This window comes from Schistocerca gregaria, chromosome 8 (assembly GCF_023897955.1).
Source record: "Schistocerca gregaria isolate iqSchGreg1 chromosome 8, iqSchGreg1.2, whole genome shotgun sequence".
NCBI classification, from domain to species: Eukaryota; Metazoa; Arthropoda; class Insecta; order Orthoptera; family Acrididae; genus Schistocerca; species Schistocerca gregaria.
The window spans coordinates 259,892,714-259,910,763 of record NC_064927.1 but is presented as its reverse complement, the minus strand read 5'-3'; the positions used below and the strand labels follow the sequence as shown (position 1 = coordinate 259,910,763).

The 18,050-nt window shown below is 36.0% G+C and overlaps 1 protein-coding gene across 1 annotated transcript in view; it reads left to right on the top strand.

Annotated features, from left to right (window-relative positions):
- Nucleotides 1-18,040, top strand: part of LOC126284972 (alpha-tocopherol transfer protein-like) — a 257,511-nt gene extending 239,471 nt beyond the window's left edge. The window contains exons 6-7 of the mRNA XM_049984250.1: nucleotides 1,289-1,391; nucleotides 16,442-18,040. Of these exons, the coding sequence (XP_049840207.1) occupies nucleotides 1,289-1,391; nucleotides 16,442-16,599 (261 nt within the window). The 3' untranslated portion in view covers nucleotides 16,600-18,040. The remainder of the gene's footprint in view (nucleotides 1-1,288; nucleotides 1,392-16,441) is intronic.
- Nucleotides 18,041-18,050: the final 10 nt, after the last annotated feature.

Sequence of the window (18,050 nt, the reverse complement as noted above, 5' to 3'; positions counted from 1 at the left end):
TCAACAGATGGCAGTGCTTTTGCCACTCTGGTTGAACAGTGTGCTTCCCCGTTTGTGTACACTGCTCTGTGCTCTGCACTTGCTGGTAAAAAACCACATCCTGTACTTGTCCACTGCAGCCCTCGAGGTCACAGCATGAAGTGTAAGTGTCTGGTATTCATTGCATATTTTTTTACCCAGGCAATCATCTGTAGTCATCTGGTGTCACTTTACCATTGACTTAGGTTTTACAGCACTTAGCCTGACTGGTGGTTTCTAAAATGTTGTATGGAACTTTTTTTTTTGCTTTTTTATGTGTCTGACTCTGTGTAAAAACAATTATTATATCCGGTCTTGTGCTATTTTCAGTATAACACCTGATGATAGGAGTATAAGAGCCCGAGACCAGTTGCGTTCTATATAAAAGAACCTTACAACTGTAGCGGGGTTTTCAACCTCAGGTTTAATGCTCAGTTGCAGATGTTCCTCCAACAGAATTGTTTGATCTGAAGAATGAACTAACCAGCTATAAGCTTATGGTACATAAGAAAATATTTAAATTTGTTATTTTAGAGTGATATTCACAAATTCTTCTACTGAACACAAGCAGTTCTTCTGAAGCAACATTTTCACTTTTCATTAATTGTGCTTTATTTTTTAAACTTTCAGGAAGCATGTTGTATTGAGTATGATGTATGTTAACCAAGCTAGATGGTTTTGAAATTAGAAAAAACTTTACTAGCAGCAAATAATACCCCATAATATGAGTAATCTGAGCTTTCAAAGACAGTTATTTCCTGTCAGTTTGTATTCCAGGAAAATGACATTCAATCACATATAAGCTGTACAATCACTCAAAGATGATCAGTTTATGACATGTCATCTCTGCAGCAGTGAAAAGACAACGTTTTTAATGTAACATGTATTTTTGTCTTGAGGAGGTGGTATTTTGTAGGATTCTGCCTTGATTTGTCTCAGAATTAAAATGGAAATACAAACCCTGTAATGTTTGTAACAATCTTCTTTTGCATATTACTGTCAGGATAATGAGCCACTAAAATTTTATTTTACTGGCTCTTCTCTCTGAATGTGGCACACTACAGAATTGTTACATACTGCTTCGTTTTTCAAATCTTTTTTCAACATTTTGTGACCAAAATTGACAGCTGAAATCCTGCCAATGTATTGTGGTCAACAATAACTGGTTAAGAATATTTCCTTCTTTATAGCTTCAACACACTGTCACATATGTAGTTTGTGCAAATATGGTTATTTGTAAACCACTAGACTTTGTTCTTTTTTTTTTTAGCTTCACTTCCATGGCCCAGTAACATCATTAGGAAAATTTTTACCACTTGATATATTACCTGAAGAATATGGTGGAACAGGAGGGAAATGTCAGGAACTTGCTGGTATGTATATATAGGTTCTGGAGAACGTTTCCAGTTCTGTTTAATTCCTGATGGTCTTGCTATGGCAACAAAATTTACAGTTTAATATATATTAATATCTCTTTGGCTTTTGTTTCTGTTATCTTAGGAATTTTGGGCCTTAATTACCATACTACATGATAATAAGGTACAGAATAATAAAGTTTGCTTGTGCACTAGCACAAAGGCAGTTTTACACCCTGTCTGATGGGAATGAGCAATGAACTAATATCAGTATCAACTCACAGCTAGCAAGTGCTTTTGAGTAGCAGACAAGCACAAATAAACAAAGTGAACAACACTACAGTACAGATTTCAAACTTGTATTATTACATGCACAATTACTGACAGAAAATGTGTTGTCTCAAGAAGTGGTATAATGAGAATTGATAATAAATGAATTGAAATATGAATTATCTGATGAATGACACTGATCTCCATTTCAAAATGTAGTCATACATCCAAAAAAAACCTATGGAGTTTAAAGCATCATTTGTCCATACAAATACACACTATTCTTGTGCACTTGGCAGTCCATAAACATTTCCACAAGTCTATATGAGTGGTTCCAATATTCAGACAGCACAAAATCATGATTTTTCCTGTATTCATGTAACCTGTTTCAATGAAAGAAGAAAATAATGTATGACTCCTGCAAGCATGCAAGCTTTCCTAGGAAACAGCACCAACAGCAAAGTGTGTTTGTTTGCCTTTCAAGTCTGTATCAACAGCTCAGTTTAAAATACATGTAGCCCTCCAGGAGGATGAGTCATCACTCTATTGGATACTGAACATACCCAGGCTATCTGAAAAGAATAAAATTAAGACTAATCAATACATGTGAGTGTGGTTGCCCATGGGGTATGGCAGTTTAATAAACAGTTAGTAGTGTCAGATGACAATGGAAATTTCTTCCAGAATCCAACAATTTCTATAATACTGAGAGGAGAAAGGCTAACAAATCTAACAAGTTTCCTTGAAAGACTTAGAAATATACACAAGGGAAGAAGAGCTTGAGCAGTCATGTCAGAAACCTGTGCAGACACATCAGAGATGCACGTCATAACAACATGAATTAGAGAATGGGAAGATCAGACAGAGAGTAAAACAGCTATAGGTTTGGCTGAGAAATAGAAGGAGGCCTACACAAAGAGGACATTGTGTGAGGACTTTTGAGACTAGTGATTCTCACTGGCTTTAGTGAGGCTCTCAGCAAAAGACCTTAGAGCAACATACCTAATGACCATGGTCTCAGTAGGTACTGTGGGTGGGTGATCCTGGAATGCTACACACAGAACCTGAAGAAAGAGAAGATCTCACCAACAACATACATGGTAAAATGAACATTTTCCTTTTGGGATTGACTGACTGTCTCTTGAATTAAATTTCCATTCCTAGAAATAAATTCAACCAGCAGGGTTCACCACAAGTGTGGAAAAATAGATTAGAAAAAGACTTTATATTTTCAGAATGAAATTTTCACTCTGCAGCAGAATTTACACTGATATAAAACTTCCTGTCAGATTAAAACTGTGTGCAGGACCAAGACTTGAACTCAAGACCTTTAACTTCACAGGCAAGTGCTCTACCAATTGAGTTACTGAAGCACAACTCATGTCTCCTCCTCACAGCTGTATTTCCACCAGTCTCCTACTTTCCGAACTTCACAGAAGCTCCACTGCATACCTTGTGACAATAGCACCCCTGAAAAAAGGATATTGCAGAGACATGGCTTAGCCACAGTTTATGGGTTGTCTCCAGAATGAAATTTTCACTCTACAGTGGAGTGTGCACTGATATAAAGCTTCCTGGCAGATTAAAACTAAATGCTGGACCAAGCCTCAAACTCGGGACCTTTGCCTTTCACAGGCAAGTGCTCCATCAACTGAACTACCCCAGCATGACTCATGATCCCTCCTCCCAGCTTTACTACTGTCAGTACCTCATCTCCTACCTTACAAACTTCACAGAAACTCTCCTGAAAACCTTGCAAGACTAGCACTCCTCAAAGGAAGGATATTGTGGAGATTTGGATTAGCCACAGCCTGGGGGATGTTTCCAGAATGAAATTTTCACTCTGCAACAGAGAGCTTCTGTGAAGTTTGAAAGGTAGGGGATGAGGTACTGGTGGAAGCAAAGCTGTGACAGGGCGTCGTAAGTCGTGCTTGAGTAGCTCAGTCAGTAGAGTACTTGCCCATGAACGGCAAACATCCCTAGTTTGAGTCTCGGTCCAGCATACAAAGTTCCACTCTATGTTTTATTTTATAATAAAAATTGGTGGTTGTTTAGTAGTTGCAGTATTGTTTTAAATGATGAAAAACAGCACCAAGTTACACCAGGCTTTCCAAAAACATTTATTATAATGAACAAAAGTAAGTAGCAGTATTAGTAGATTATTTGTTGTTTTATCTTTTATTTTCTTTAATCATTTTATTTTGAAAATTAATTTTCCTTTTATTTATTATTTTGACATTAATTGCATATTGATTATCATAAGTACATCACATGCTGAGTTGAAGACAGATAAAAATTCTCTGGACCCAGGAGAACAGTTTACATGAATCAGAGGAAAAGAGTTATGAGGAACCCAAGAGAGCTAAACAGGCAACACAGAAAAGTCTCCTGTTTTTAAAAAAATCAATTACATAATTATTTAGAGTGAGACTAAATAGTTGGCCAGTTTTTACCTTCATAGGATGAAATTCCAAAGCCGCTAAGAGACACACTCAAATGCGAAAAAACTGTTAGTAGATTGTAGATTGTTGTAGATTGTATTTTATTGGTCCTGTTGTCTACATAGCAGCTTATGCATAAGACATTGGACAAGTCAAATTATAAATATACAGGCTGAAAGTAATTTCAAGGCATACATATGTAAGCTTACAATAACACACTTTACACATAAGTAAGTATTTATATAACACATTTCATAAATTTAAATATTCTTCAATGGAGTAAAAGCAGTGATGCTGTAAATATGACTTTAGAGATTTTCCAAATGTATTGACCTCAGTGATAGTTTTTATGTTTTCATGAAGTTTGTTATAAAGCTTAACTTCCATGTGAAAAGTACCTTTTTGGCACAGTGCTGTGGTGATTTGAGTTATATGTAAGTTTCTGTTTTGTCTGCTAAAGTGCTCATGTATATCACAGTTTTTTTGTAGTCTCCGGTCCTTGCCTATTACATTTAATTTAAAGAACAAAAGGATTTCCATAATGTATACACATGGTAATGGGGGAATACCAGATTTCTTAAACAGGGGTTTACAAGAGTCTATAGGCTTGCACCCAAACAAGATTCTAATGGCCCTTTTTTGTAGTTTAAAAGTGCTATTAGCTGTTTTAGAGTTTCCACAGAAGGTTACCCCATATCTAAGACGAGAATGAAAGTATGCATGATATGCATTCAGTACTGTTTTCTCACTACAGCATGATTTTAATGAACAAAGAAGATAACATGTTTTGCTCAGTTCAGCATTGAGATATTCAATATGCTTATTCCATCTGATGTTACTCTGCAGCCAAAGTCCTAAGAATTTGGTTTCAGTACTGTTACCAACTGGCTCATCATTGATAAAGACTGATGGGATAAACATGTCCTTGTTAGGAACATTGTGGAATTTTAGAGCAATGGTTTTCTTACTGTTTATTACAAGCTGATTACTCTGTGCCCAGTTACTAAGTTGTTTCGTGACCGTGTTTACTGTCTGCTGTAACTGTTCATTATTGGAACTGTTAGTTCCTTCTTTGCAGAGGAAAGAGGGATAGGTTTTGGAAGGCTGAGAGTGAGAGACACTTTATGGAGCTCTCAGACTGAGAGTGACCCACTTGTGAGAATGAAGGGAGAAAAAGATACAAGAAATAAAAACTACCATAAAATGTCTTACAGGGATTCAGAGAAGGTACTCAGTTCATTAATGTAGATCATCATCTCTCTTGTCTTTCACATCAGAAGTGCAGAAATCTATGACAAAAGCTGACATAGAGACAGACTATCAAGATGAGCACAAATGTGTGTTAATGCTAGTGGAATTATGAAACCTTTCTTTCAAACATAAGAAGCCTTGATATAAGCATCTACATCTACATGACTATCTGCAAGTGACACTTCAGTGCTTGGCAGAGGGGTCATCAAATCTCCTTCAGACAAGCATGAGAAAGAGAAAAAACATTTAAATCTTTTCGTTCATACTCTGATTTCTTATACTATATCACAATGATAGTTGCTCTCTATGTTGGTAAGTAACAACAAAATATTTTCATGTTTGGAACAGAAAGTTATTGGCAGAAATATGGTGAAAAGATCTTGCAGCAACAAAAGTGCTTTGTTTTAATAATTGCCATCCCAATTTTTGTATCATATTCATTACACATTGTGCTCTATTCCATTATAAACAAAACAAACTGCCTTTCTCTGAACTTTTTCAATGTCCCTTGTTAATTTTACTGTCATGACCCCACACGGTGCAGCACTACACCAGAAATGGGCAGACAAGCCTAGTGTAGGCAACCTCTTGCATCTTCAAGTATTCTAGCAGTAAAATACAGTTCTTGGTTTATCCCTCTCCCCCCCCCCCCCCCCTCCAATATTATCTGTTATCATTTCAGCTTAAGTTGTTCATAATTGTTGCAATTCTTAGGTATTTTGTTGAATTGACATATTTAAATTTGTGTGATTTATCATATAACCAAAATTTAGAGGATTCCTTTTAGTACACATGTGGATGACCTCACCCTTTTTATTGCTCAGAGTCACTTTGCAGCTTTTTCATCATACACATGTCTTGTCCAAACCAGTTTGCAATTGGTTTTGATCTTCTAATCACTTAACAAGATGGTTAACAATGTCATTATCTGCAAACAATCTAAGAGGGCCACTCAGATTGTCTCCTAAATTGTTTATATATATTAAAGAGAGCAAAAGGTCTATAACACTTCCTTAGAGAATGCGAGATAACTCTTTTGTTTTACTTGATGGCTTTCCATCAGATACTACAAACTGGGATCTTTCTGACAGAAAATAAAAAATTCAGTCACACAGTGCCATAGGCATGTAATTTGATTAGAAGCTGCTTCTGAGGAATGGCATCAAAAGCCTTCTGGAAATACAGAATAAATTTGACATCCCCTACCAACAACACTTCATGTGAATAAAGGGCCAGTACTGTATCACAAATATGATATTTTCTTAATCCATGCTGACTATGTGTCAGTAGATCATTTTCTTTGAGATAATTCATAATATGAGGTATGTCCACTATGTAAGTTCCATTTGGTTATACAAAACAAACATGTAAAGATACAGAAAAAATATTTATTGTATAACTGTTAAGCTACCTTTCCACATAGCTTCTGAAATTTTGTAGGCACTTGTCACAGCGTGGAACAAGTTTTTGTATGCCTTCTTCATAGAAGGTTGATGCCAGGATATTCAACCATGTGGTAACATGTTCTTTCAGCTCATCATCATTGTTGAAGTGTTGACCACCAAGGACAGATTTTAGGTGTAAGAAGAGATGAAAGTCGCTAGGAGCAAGGTCCGGGCTGCACAGAGGATGATCAAACGCATCTCAGTGAAATTCCCAGAAGAGTTGTTTGGTCACATTCATCATGCACTTGATCACGTCCTTCATTGAACAGTCTGACCCATCTTCTAACCATTGAATCACTCATAGCATTTCACCCATAAATGTCACAGATTTGCCAACGAATTTCCTTTGATTTAACTCTCTTTGCATTTAGAAAACGAATCACAAATCTGATTTCACATGCAGCGGCATGTTCAATTATGGCTGACATTATAAAGAAGGACTACAAAGCACATGTTGTCAGCAGTAATCTGGAAATGGTATACTCTTCTCCTTGAGTCAGCGTAACTGCCACGCATGCTCGGAACTGCAATTGTAGCACTGCCATGGATAGAAATAGAAACAGAACTTACTTTGTGGATGACCCTGGTATTCACACAGTATACATTCCAAAACCACAATGCAAATTGATGTCAGTGATATAGGTCTGTAATTCAGTGGATTACTTCCATTTTCATTCTTGTGTATTGGTGTGATCTGTGCAATGTTCCGGTCCTTAGGTACAGATCTTTCATTAACCGAGTGGTCGTATATGATTGCTAAGTATGCATCTATTACATCAGCATAGTCTGAAAGGACCCTGACTGGTGTACAGTATGGGCTGGAAGACTTGTCTTTATTAAGTGATTTAACACTAGAACACGAAGCTTTGAATCATTCCTTAGAATACACAGTGGAGGTCAACTGCCCCTTAAGGTTCTTATTGGATTTTACACTTTTTTTTACTACAAAATGTTATGATATTCATATTTATTGTCTTTAATATTGCTTTTATTATTATTATTACTATTTTTATTTATTTATTTTATTTTATTTTTTGCATAATAATGCTTCCAGCACCTCCATCGAAAGACTTGCACCTGGCGAATGGTCTACCCAAAAGGAGGCCCTAGTCAAACCTCCAAAATCAAGGATAGCTCCATTGAGTACAATATGTGCTTCTGTTTCAGTGTGTTTTTCGCCAGGCACAACATATTTTCATGAATGGCTTGGCAAAGTACACTAGGCGAGGATTCTTCCCTAACTTTGCATGCCCTATAGATCAAGGAGTCTCTCAAATAAAATTCTGCGGACTTTTCCTTCCAGCACGAAGGATTGTATTAATTGCCTAATGCACCATTTTCATTGTGCTCTCCCTGTAACTCTTCTGCTTCTGACTGAGTTGGAGACATCCAAATAATTTATATAATTTTGGCTTCAGAAAAGACGTGACTACAATAATGATCCATTATAGTCCAACAGCTGAACTGTTAGTGAGAACAGGCAAATGCACAAAAACTGTTCCACATAAGATTGTACAAAGTTCACTGTTGTTGGCTAAGGAAAAAGCCAAATAAAACAGATAAAATGTGAGAAGTGATCAATTGACAGAACCAGGAACCAAAGGTAATCTTTAAAAAATGTAGTTGCAAAGCAAACAAATTAAAACTCCTCTAAAACAATTAAACTATAAAATCACAGGAACAGTCTATTTTAAACACCAAAGAAATTTGCATCTTAAGATAAAAAATGGTCAGTTGACCTCCACCAGGTGTTCTACTGTTAAGTTGCTTCACTACACTAAGAGAATCTACTTCTGAGGTGCTCATGTAAGCAGCTGTTCTTGATTTCGATTCTGGAATATTTTCTTTGTGTTCTTTGATGAAGCAATGTTGGATAACCATGTTTAGTAACTCCATTTTAGTGGCATTACCATCAGTAATATTACCATTTCTATCACACAGTGAAGGTATTGATTGGTGCTGGCGCACTTCAAATATGGCCAGAATATCTATGGATTGCCTGCCAGATTTTGAGAGAGAGTTTTGCTTCTACAACAGTGCTCTGACCTGCTTTGTGTTCCATGTAGGAACTGTTCTAACTCTTAGCAGTTTATTTGGTATAAAGTTCTCAACTGCTGTCATTACTATTTCCCTGAATTTAAGCCACATCTTGTGGCATAATCCCTTTCCTATTTTGCACTCATTTCTCATTGACTTGAAGTCTCATATCCTGGTGTTTTTGAAATAATATCCTGATGTTTTTGAAATAATATCCTGAAGGCTGACTTTAGAAAGGATAGTGCCAAATGGTTCACTGCACACATTATTTGAATATAAGTAATTCCTTTTCACTTCACTTGCACTTGCCAGTTCTTGTCATACAATATGCAGTTTTCATACATAAAGGGAACTGCTCATCTCCTTTCATAAACTTGTTCACAATACTATACCTTGGCTCAGTGACTTAACTATTCTCTGAACATCACAATAAAAACTTTACACAGTGGCAACACATGATAACACACACAGTGTACATGTTGTTTTCATGTAGAAAGTCAACCACATAATTTTTTGAAATTCTAATAAGCAAAAAGTGAGTAAAACAACTTTTGCTATCCAAGCTCAGACTTTTGGGAGTACATTAATATGGCAACTGGATCCTACAGATTCTTTCATATCAACCAACATAATTGCTAGCAGCTAGTATTTTTTACACACTGATTTCACATAAATGTGAACCTCAGTAGACACAGTTGCTGCCTGTAAGCTTCGAGGTCACAAATTTTATATACATAGGTGGTATGAGTTGAACATTGGACTCAGACTGGAAATTTTGGGGTGGCATGGGCTATTTAAAGATTGGCATGCAGATATTTGTTGATCTCAAAAACTAAATAATATTTTGAAAATTAGGTAGCTTAAAGCTTGCTGTTTTGGATGGACTACGAGACTTTATTGTTTTCAGCTTTATGAAAAATGTTGAAGGCTAGAATACAGTATACAGAACCATCTAATGCTTCCATTTGAAAATACCTAACTTACAGGTATGGCATCCATCTTGAAAATAATTTTATATTATAATAACTTTTGCAAAATTTAATTAATTATTGAGGACTGTCATGTGATTCAGAACAAATATATTAACATAATTAGATTGCCAAATTTCAGAATCTAATAATCACATAGGCAATATCACAGAGGCAAAATTCACTCTGTAAAGTGTAGTTTTTGAATTGTGTATTGTTGTAGAACTTTCAATAAGCGGTAACTTTCAATTAATGATCCTCTAACAAAAACTATTCATCTTACTTGAATGTGTATATCCAAATTAATCACCTGAATAATTAATTTAAATGGAAATTTGCCAAATTGATGTTCTGAAATAGTCATGTGCATATTACGTATTTCATTTGCAACTGTATTAAAATTAGAATCAAAAATCAGTTTATTGATGGGAGTAGGAAGCATAACAGATGGAGAGTTTCCAACTTGCCACATCTCAGTCTGGTTTACAGGTTTACACTTACCTAGTTTGGAAGCAACAGAGAATGAATCTATTATTAATTTGTTCTGGCTGTTGATTATAGCTTCTAACCACACTAAAACACAACAATTATCTACTTCAATTCCACTACAAATGAAACTACTAACAACAACAAACATGCTATCCTTTGTGAACACCATTATGTCCTTGGTAAACACTTCAGATGAAGTAAAATCCAGCTTTCAGCTTCTATAACAATGTTTACTTCAGTGCTTCTTATGAACCCTTGGGGCTTTGATTCTTTTCCATTACAGTTATGACAATTTACAACTATAATACTAATGTTTCTTAGGTCTACCCTCATCTCATGTGTGACATGCACCTCTTGAGACTGAACCTATATTTTTATACTTTCACAACCTTCAAACTTAGAAATCATCCAGTCTTTTTCACACAGTCCCCACTACCGATGTAAGCATCTCCTGTTGTAATTGACCCATGACATATTATATGCATCCTGACATCTCTCCACTCTATGATTCAAGTTAACGAATCTGCAGCCTATACAGTTTCATAACCCTCTGAGGTTCTGACGGTCTTGTAAACAATGCTAGAGATTGTGAGCTCTGTCTTCATCACACAAGTAATAGTGACTGTCTTTACATCTCAAATAGCTGGCAGAATCCAGAGAGAATACTTCAAGTCCAAACTAATGCACATCACTAGTACTGACATGAGCCGCCAGTTGCAATTGGCTGCGCACTGCGCCTGTTGTGATATCTGGAAGAACTTGTTCCCCCAGAATGTGCAAAGAGTATACACTGCTTTAAGCCTAAGAGGATCCATCACATTCCTAACATTGGAGCTCCCAACAACTAATAGTCATACCTTTTGCGAATGCCCAAACATTGCAGGCAACTGTACCAGGCTAAGAATCTTTACCAGCCACACTTCAATGTGGGCAGTAACTGGACCAACCACAGTAGCAAGTCTATTGGGGGGACACGTGGGGCTCTGGACATCCCTTGGAACACCACAGTGTTGCCTATTGGTAACAACTTCAAGCAATGAGACTGAAGCCAACACCTCTGTGGAGATATGAATGAATGTCACCAACTCAGCTCGCATCCAAACATAGGATTCACAGTTCCTATCCATACTAAAGACAATGGAAAACTACACAACACAAATGCACTAGAAATTTATGATTAAACTGTAAAAGCACACAGACACTTCTAAATAAGTACTTCATTTCTATCTAGCACCGAAAGTATGAAAAAGCTGATGACAGCAGTGAAACAGAAAGTGGCAAAAAGTATGGCCCGAAGTGTACCAAAATGATCAATGCCATTATACTTCTTCTGAAGTGAAAATAATGACTGAATGATCAAAAACCAAACAAAGTCAGTCCAAAAGCATCTGACCAAGTTTCATTGGTGCTAACAGAACAGTCTAAAATCGAATCTGCTGTGAAAGCAATTGACTATGAAGTCTGTTATAATCAGACACTCTCATCTCTAAAACCCCAACTGCCACACACTTAAAATCTCTATACACAGGTAATGGGTCAGATGTAAGACCTCACTAATGAAATTGCTCATATAATCCAGTGGGATGTAAATGGCACAGGGAAGATCAACATGCTTTTGTCTTCAAGAGACATCTCTAAAACAGTTGCATACCTCTGTGTTCAAGGGTTTCACCCTCCAGCATTATTATGGGGATGGCTAACGAAGTTCTAACTAATCTCATTGCACATCTTATATATGCCATTGGACTCACTTACTAAATCAGAAACTTTATGTGTCATGAATACAAGATGAGCATGTATTTGACTACTGTAACCCAGCCATTATCTGTTACTGATCTGTCAACATGATGTCTTGCCCTCAGCCAAACTGAAGGATTCAATGATTCCCTATTTACTGACCCCTCCCCTATCTGGATATGAATAGCAGGTGTAAAAGTGCCAGAGAGAAAGCCATCACAGTAGATTTTCAGAAAAGCAGACTAGATTTGTATGACTACCTGGCTGTCTTTGAACACTGCAACAGAGATAAGAATGGATGGATCACTTTATAACATGATTCACAAACCCACTGGCGCATACATTCTAAAATCTTCAGGAAGCCAGCAGAAGCTGCCTGCCCCATAGTGGAGTGAAAAGGCAACACTAAAATCAGGATCTGCAGTGCTCTAAGTCCCGACCACTGCAGATAGCCTAGCAGCCTTTCAAGTGGGAAATGTTATGTATTTCCAACATAATATGGAGAGGGAGATGAGATTGTCTTCAATCTCATAAACAGTTGCTGAAATCCCACATTAGTAAAGAGTCCTAGTGGAAAATTTTTGGATGAGGTGGAAGATACCCAGTCACTAGAATAATAATAAATCATAATGTTGTCACCTCTTGAAGGGCAAGTTCATAATTGTAAATGATAAGCACAATACTGTGTATGTTTTACAATACATTGCACACACAATACACAAGATTATGCTTTTCTTTTATATATATAGTGGTAATCTTATGACCAACCAGAGAATATAGTACAGAAAGTAGTGAAACATTTCTAGGGAGTGACAATCACAACAAGCCAGCATCAAGACTTCCACCATGACACAGAACAGAGAGAAGCAATGGGGACTTAGATTCCAGTAACAATAATATTACAAATGTCCATTCTCCATTTGAAAGCTGGATCTGGCATTTTACAAGGCATCTGATGCAACATCTAATCATGACAAGACCCATTACATAGCATTAAGTGCCTTATAGGAAGTCCTCCCTACTCTATTCAACCACATATTAAAGACAAGAGAATTTCCTAACTCTTGGAAGGATGTGGTTTTAACACCTCTCCCATAATCAGGGGAGCCATTAAGTTGCACAAATGTTGTAGGGAAGATCCTTGGGCAAATGGCAAACTGGTGCTCAGGTTAGACACTCAAGTCCAGACAGCTGCTAAGTTCAAGAATAGGTATACTCATAGTAACTCTAATGTGTAACATGAACATTTGCACTCTTTTACAAATTCGGTGACAGTAATCAAAAGTTTCAGGGGAAATCTTAGCAGAAAACATTTATTACAATTTATTAATAATTGTTTCTTGTGGACTGTCTAATCACTGCCATTATCAAAGTCCAATCAACAAGTCTTTGTTGTAATACAAAAAAATGATGTATTTGTATTTCTTTATCAGGACTATCTGATTTGTAAATGCTAAGCTTAATGTGAAGGAAACAGTAGTATAGTTTCTGAGTTCAATAATGGTTGTTGAATCACCAAAATAACTTTTAATACTCATTTTGATCTATAGAAATATCTATGGCTCAGCTTGTTGACTTCATATTTCTTGGGTATGATTTTCAAGCAGAGATTTCTAAAGTATCTGTGAAGGTTTTAATTCACACTATAAGACTCATGATATATTTCCAGTTCCAACAGTTCAACTTCACATTTTCAGCTTTATGAACTTTGCTGCAGGGAGTCATATGGGTTTCTACATAAAGTTAATTGTTTGCAAATTAATGAGATGGAATTGCATTTCACTTCCATAGTCCTTTAGTAGTCACAAGATTAAATAAAAATGCTGTACATGATAAAGACTTAGTTCTCAATATTCAGACAAAGAATGCAACTTCACTCTAAAGCAATCACATAGTTGTTCTGCTCCTGTTCCAAATCAACACTACTCTCCCTGAAAATTAATCAAAGGCTGTCTAACTCTTTGATGTAATGTAATTGAATAGGTAAAAAACCTACTCACCAAGCAGCAGCAGGAGAATGCACATATAAAAGATATTAAAGTTTGCAAGCTTCCAGGTCCAGTGGCTACTTCTTCTGGCAAAAGGTTGAAGGAGAAGGAAGAGGTGTGAAGGAAAAGGACTGATGAGGTTTAGAAAAAGGGGTAGAGTTTGGACAAGTCACCCTGAACCCCAGGTCAGGGGAGACTTACCAGATGGGATGAGAAGGGAAGATTGCTTGTTGGGAATTACATCAGATGATATTTGAAAACCTGAGAGCTTAAAAGTGGAAGACAGAATAATACACAAGGCAGAGATTACTGCCAAAGCACTGTGCACCAGTTAGTTAGAGTAAAAAGCTAAATGCATTATATGTGATAGGAGGTGGGAGGGAGAGGGTGAAAAGTGAACAGATCTGGAAATGAAAGATGTAGAAACGTAAAGGGAGTGAAGAAAGAAATAGCTACTCAACCAAAGAAATTAATGTAAATTAGGGCCAGGGGCATGACGAGAAACAAGGATATGTTGCAATACTAGTTCCCACCTGTGGAGTTCTGAGAAACTTGTGTCTGAGGGAACAATTCAGATGGTATGTCTGATGAAACAGGAACTGAGGTCATGACATTTCACTGGTGGCTCTCCCTTTGATAGTATATTTTTTGCCAGTTACAGGGCTGGTATAGGTGATGGTAGAAGGAAATCTTAGAGTAGGGATGATAGCAGGTGTAGGAGCCATATGGTAGGGAGATGTAGCAGAAGAAGCATAGGGTCTGACAAGGATATTGTGGAGATTAGGAGAGTGATGAAAAGCAATACTAAGTGTGGTGGGCAAAATGTTGGACAGAAAGGACCTCATTTTAGAGCGTGATTTTAGAAAGTCATAGCCTTGTCAAAGTAGCTGCTTAATACAGTCAAGGCCATGAGTAATAAATGACTGTCTATCCAATTACATAACATGTTCAAAAATTGATTATTTCTGTTGATTAACTCTTTGGTCTGTAACACCAACAACATAATTTTATAGCATGAAAATCTCAATCTTTGCAAAACTGACAAATGAGTAAATTAAATCTTGTATTTATTTTTTCTTCCTGCTCAAGTTAATATTTCCCATGAAAACATGACTTTGGACACAAATAAAATTTATAGAAATGGAATTTTCATGACCAAATACCACAAAATCTAGAATATTTGCCAGTTATATAAGAAAGAAGCAAAGAGAAACTGCAGGATTATTAATTTCTTTAAAATCAGAGACAAAAATCAATTCCCAAAACATGAATAATGAAACCTGAAATAAGTACAATACATCGCCTGCAGCTCATGATCTTGCGGTAGCATTCTCGCTTCCTGCGCACGGGATCCCGCGTTCGGTCCCAGCGGGGTCAGGGATTTTCTCAACCTCTTGATGACTAGGTGTTGTGTGTTCTTCATTATCATTTCATCATCATTGACTCACAAGTCACCGAAGTGTCGTCAACTAAAAAGTACTTGCAATACGGCGGCCGAACTTCCCCGCGTGGGGCCTCCCAGCCAACAATGCCATACTATCACTTCACACAATACAATACACCAATCCTAAAGGCTCTCTTTTAGTACATAAGATTTGCAATTGTCAATAGAACATAGCTGAAAAAAGAAATGGAATTGCAAATTTCATCAATCAGGATAGGAATTGTTATCTACTGTTGAACAAAAGTCCCTGTGTTACAGATTCTTACAACTGTTCATTAATAATTGATTTTGTGAGCTAGTTATACAGAGCTCATCTTTTAAATGAAGCAGCAAGTTTATTTACACACTGACGTTTGAAAGGTTTTAAACACTGAACTGTATTTTATTAGATCTTTGCATGTGTTTATAGTATTCTTGTGCATATGACACATCTCGGTTGCAATGTGATTATTTGTTTTGCTGTAATGTGTAAACTTTCAGGTTCAAATCAAAGTATATTAGTGGTTCACAAAATCACTACAAATAATTAACAAGGAAAAACAGAACAGTTCAATTGCACATAGTAAAACAATTTATTTTTATTCTTTGCCATTATTCTTCATGACTAAACTGAATAATATGATAATTACTAAAGGAATATTCTGATCTCCATTAATGAAGAAAAAATGTTTCTGATATGATGTGAATTTACTATACTTCTAAAAAATCACACAAACCCTTTCCCATATAAAGAGAAGCCTTACCATCATTTGTGTCTTTAATTCCTTCTCTCTCTCTCTCTCTCTCTCTCTCTCTCTCTCTCTCTCTCTCTCTCTCTCTCTGTGTGTGTGTGTGTGTGTGTGTGTGTGTGTGTGTGTGTGTGTGTGTGTGTTTCTTCATTTTTAGTTTTTATTGCTTTTTGTCCTCTAACCATGTTTCTTGTCTCCATTCTTAGTTACATACTAATTTTGAACTAAATAAAATTTATCTCTTCTCAATTTGATTACTTGAAATTACAGATAAATATCGCACCTTGCTCCGGACAAGTTACAGATCATTTTTAATGGAAGAAGAGGTTCTGCGTGTGGATGAAAGTAAGCGTCCCCCAAAACAAAGTTGGTGGCAGATCTTCTGGGGCAGTGACACTAATTCTCTTCAACAGCTTTCTCTCGATTGAAAAATTCCTCTAGTCCTTGTGTATTACAAATTTTGTGTCACATTTTTGGCATTGAACAGTACTTTCACTTTTCCTGACACTCCCACCAACTGAATGCTATACGCCATTTTCCATATCTTATGTTACATATACTACTGACTTTGTGAATTATCCAACTGAGTAAAATGACAATGTTTAAAGTGAATAGTCACCCCACAGGTGTCACAATTCCACTACAATATATTTGATTTCATTTGTATATATTATATAGGCCTAATCACTTACTTTTTACTCTTCTATAAGTTCAAAGGCCATAGTAATATGGTAGTGTGCTGTAGATTTTAGTTTTGTGTTTCCTGACATGTATAACTGGCAACTGTCAGCAGCGTTATTATTGTAACATATTGTTATTATGTTGATTATAATGATGTTTATTACTGTCTCAGTTTTGAACCTACAAGTCTCCAGTGACAAAGAATTTTATAAAAACAAATAACATACCAAATATGTTACTGAATATTGTATTTAATCTGTATAGCAATAAATCTTCTTATTCATCTACAGAACATAGCTTCTTATACATCAAAATGGAATTTTCCTAGTCATAATGTTGGCACATATATGGAGCAGCATTAAGGAAAGCAAGACTCAGAACTTATAAACACAAAATATCATTCTAGTGTTATATGCCAATGGTGTTATAATGTTATCATAATCTATACTCTGAACCAAAGCAATGGGAATGTGCAATACTTTTGCATTAATTTTAGTTTGTTTTATAATATAAGGATTAGTGATCTTTATGAATAGCCATACTTGATTATTCTTAAAGACTGGTTATTTCTAAAGTTAAAATTATGTCACAGATCAACTCTTTTACTGAGCCACCGTTTGAAATTCTGTGTATATTCGATATTCAGATGCAGAAGTAGGTACTATTTCTCTGTCTGCTGGTTTTGTTTTATTAATAATTTTTCATTTTCTTTATTTTCAATTCATTTCTCAACTTTACTTTTTCTTGCTGTAGACCAAAAGAAGCAAATCTGCAAAAAATGGAGACATGTTTCTAATTGAAATAACAAGTGCTCTATTTGTACTATAGTCTACGATAAATCTTAGCACTTTTTCCAATGCTCAACAGACAACCTAAAAACAGAGTGTGAAAATGAAGGATATTTTCTAGCTGCTGAGTGATGCTATGTATTTGGTATGGCTTTACAGTTTACTGATCATTAATCATCTGAACATTTACAAGTTATTTAATCACGTTAGTTATTAATGAAAAACAGATAATATTATTTTAATTATGCATTTTGTAAAAGTATATTCAAGTTTTCTACCTTTTTAGGCAAGTACTCTCATGTATTCACAATAAAAAAGTGTTTAAGGCATTGGCCATCAGTGATTTTCTGTTGTGAAATATATAATCAGTGCAGCAATAAACTTGTTTTCTTTTTCTGGATTTTATGTAC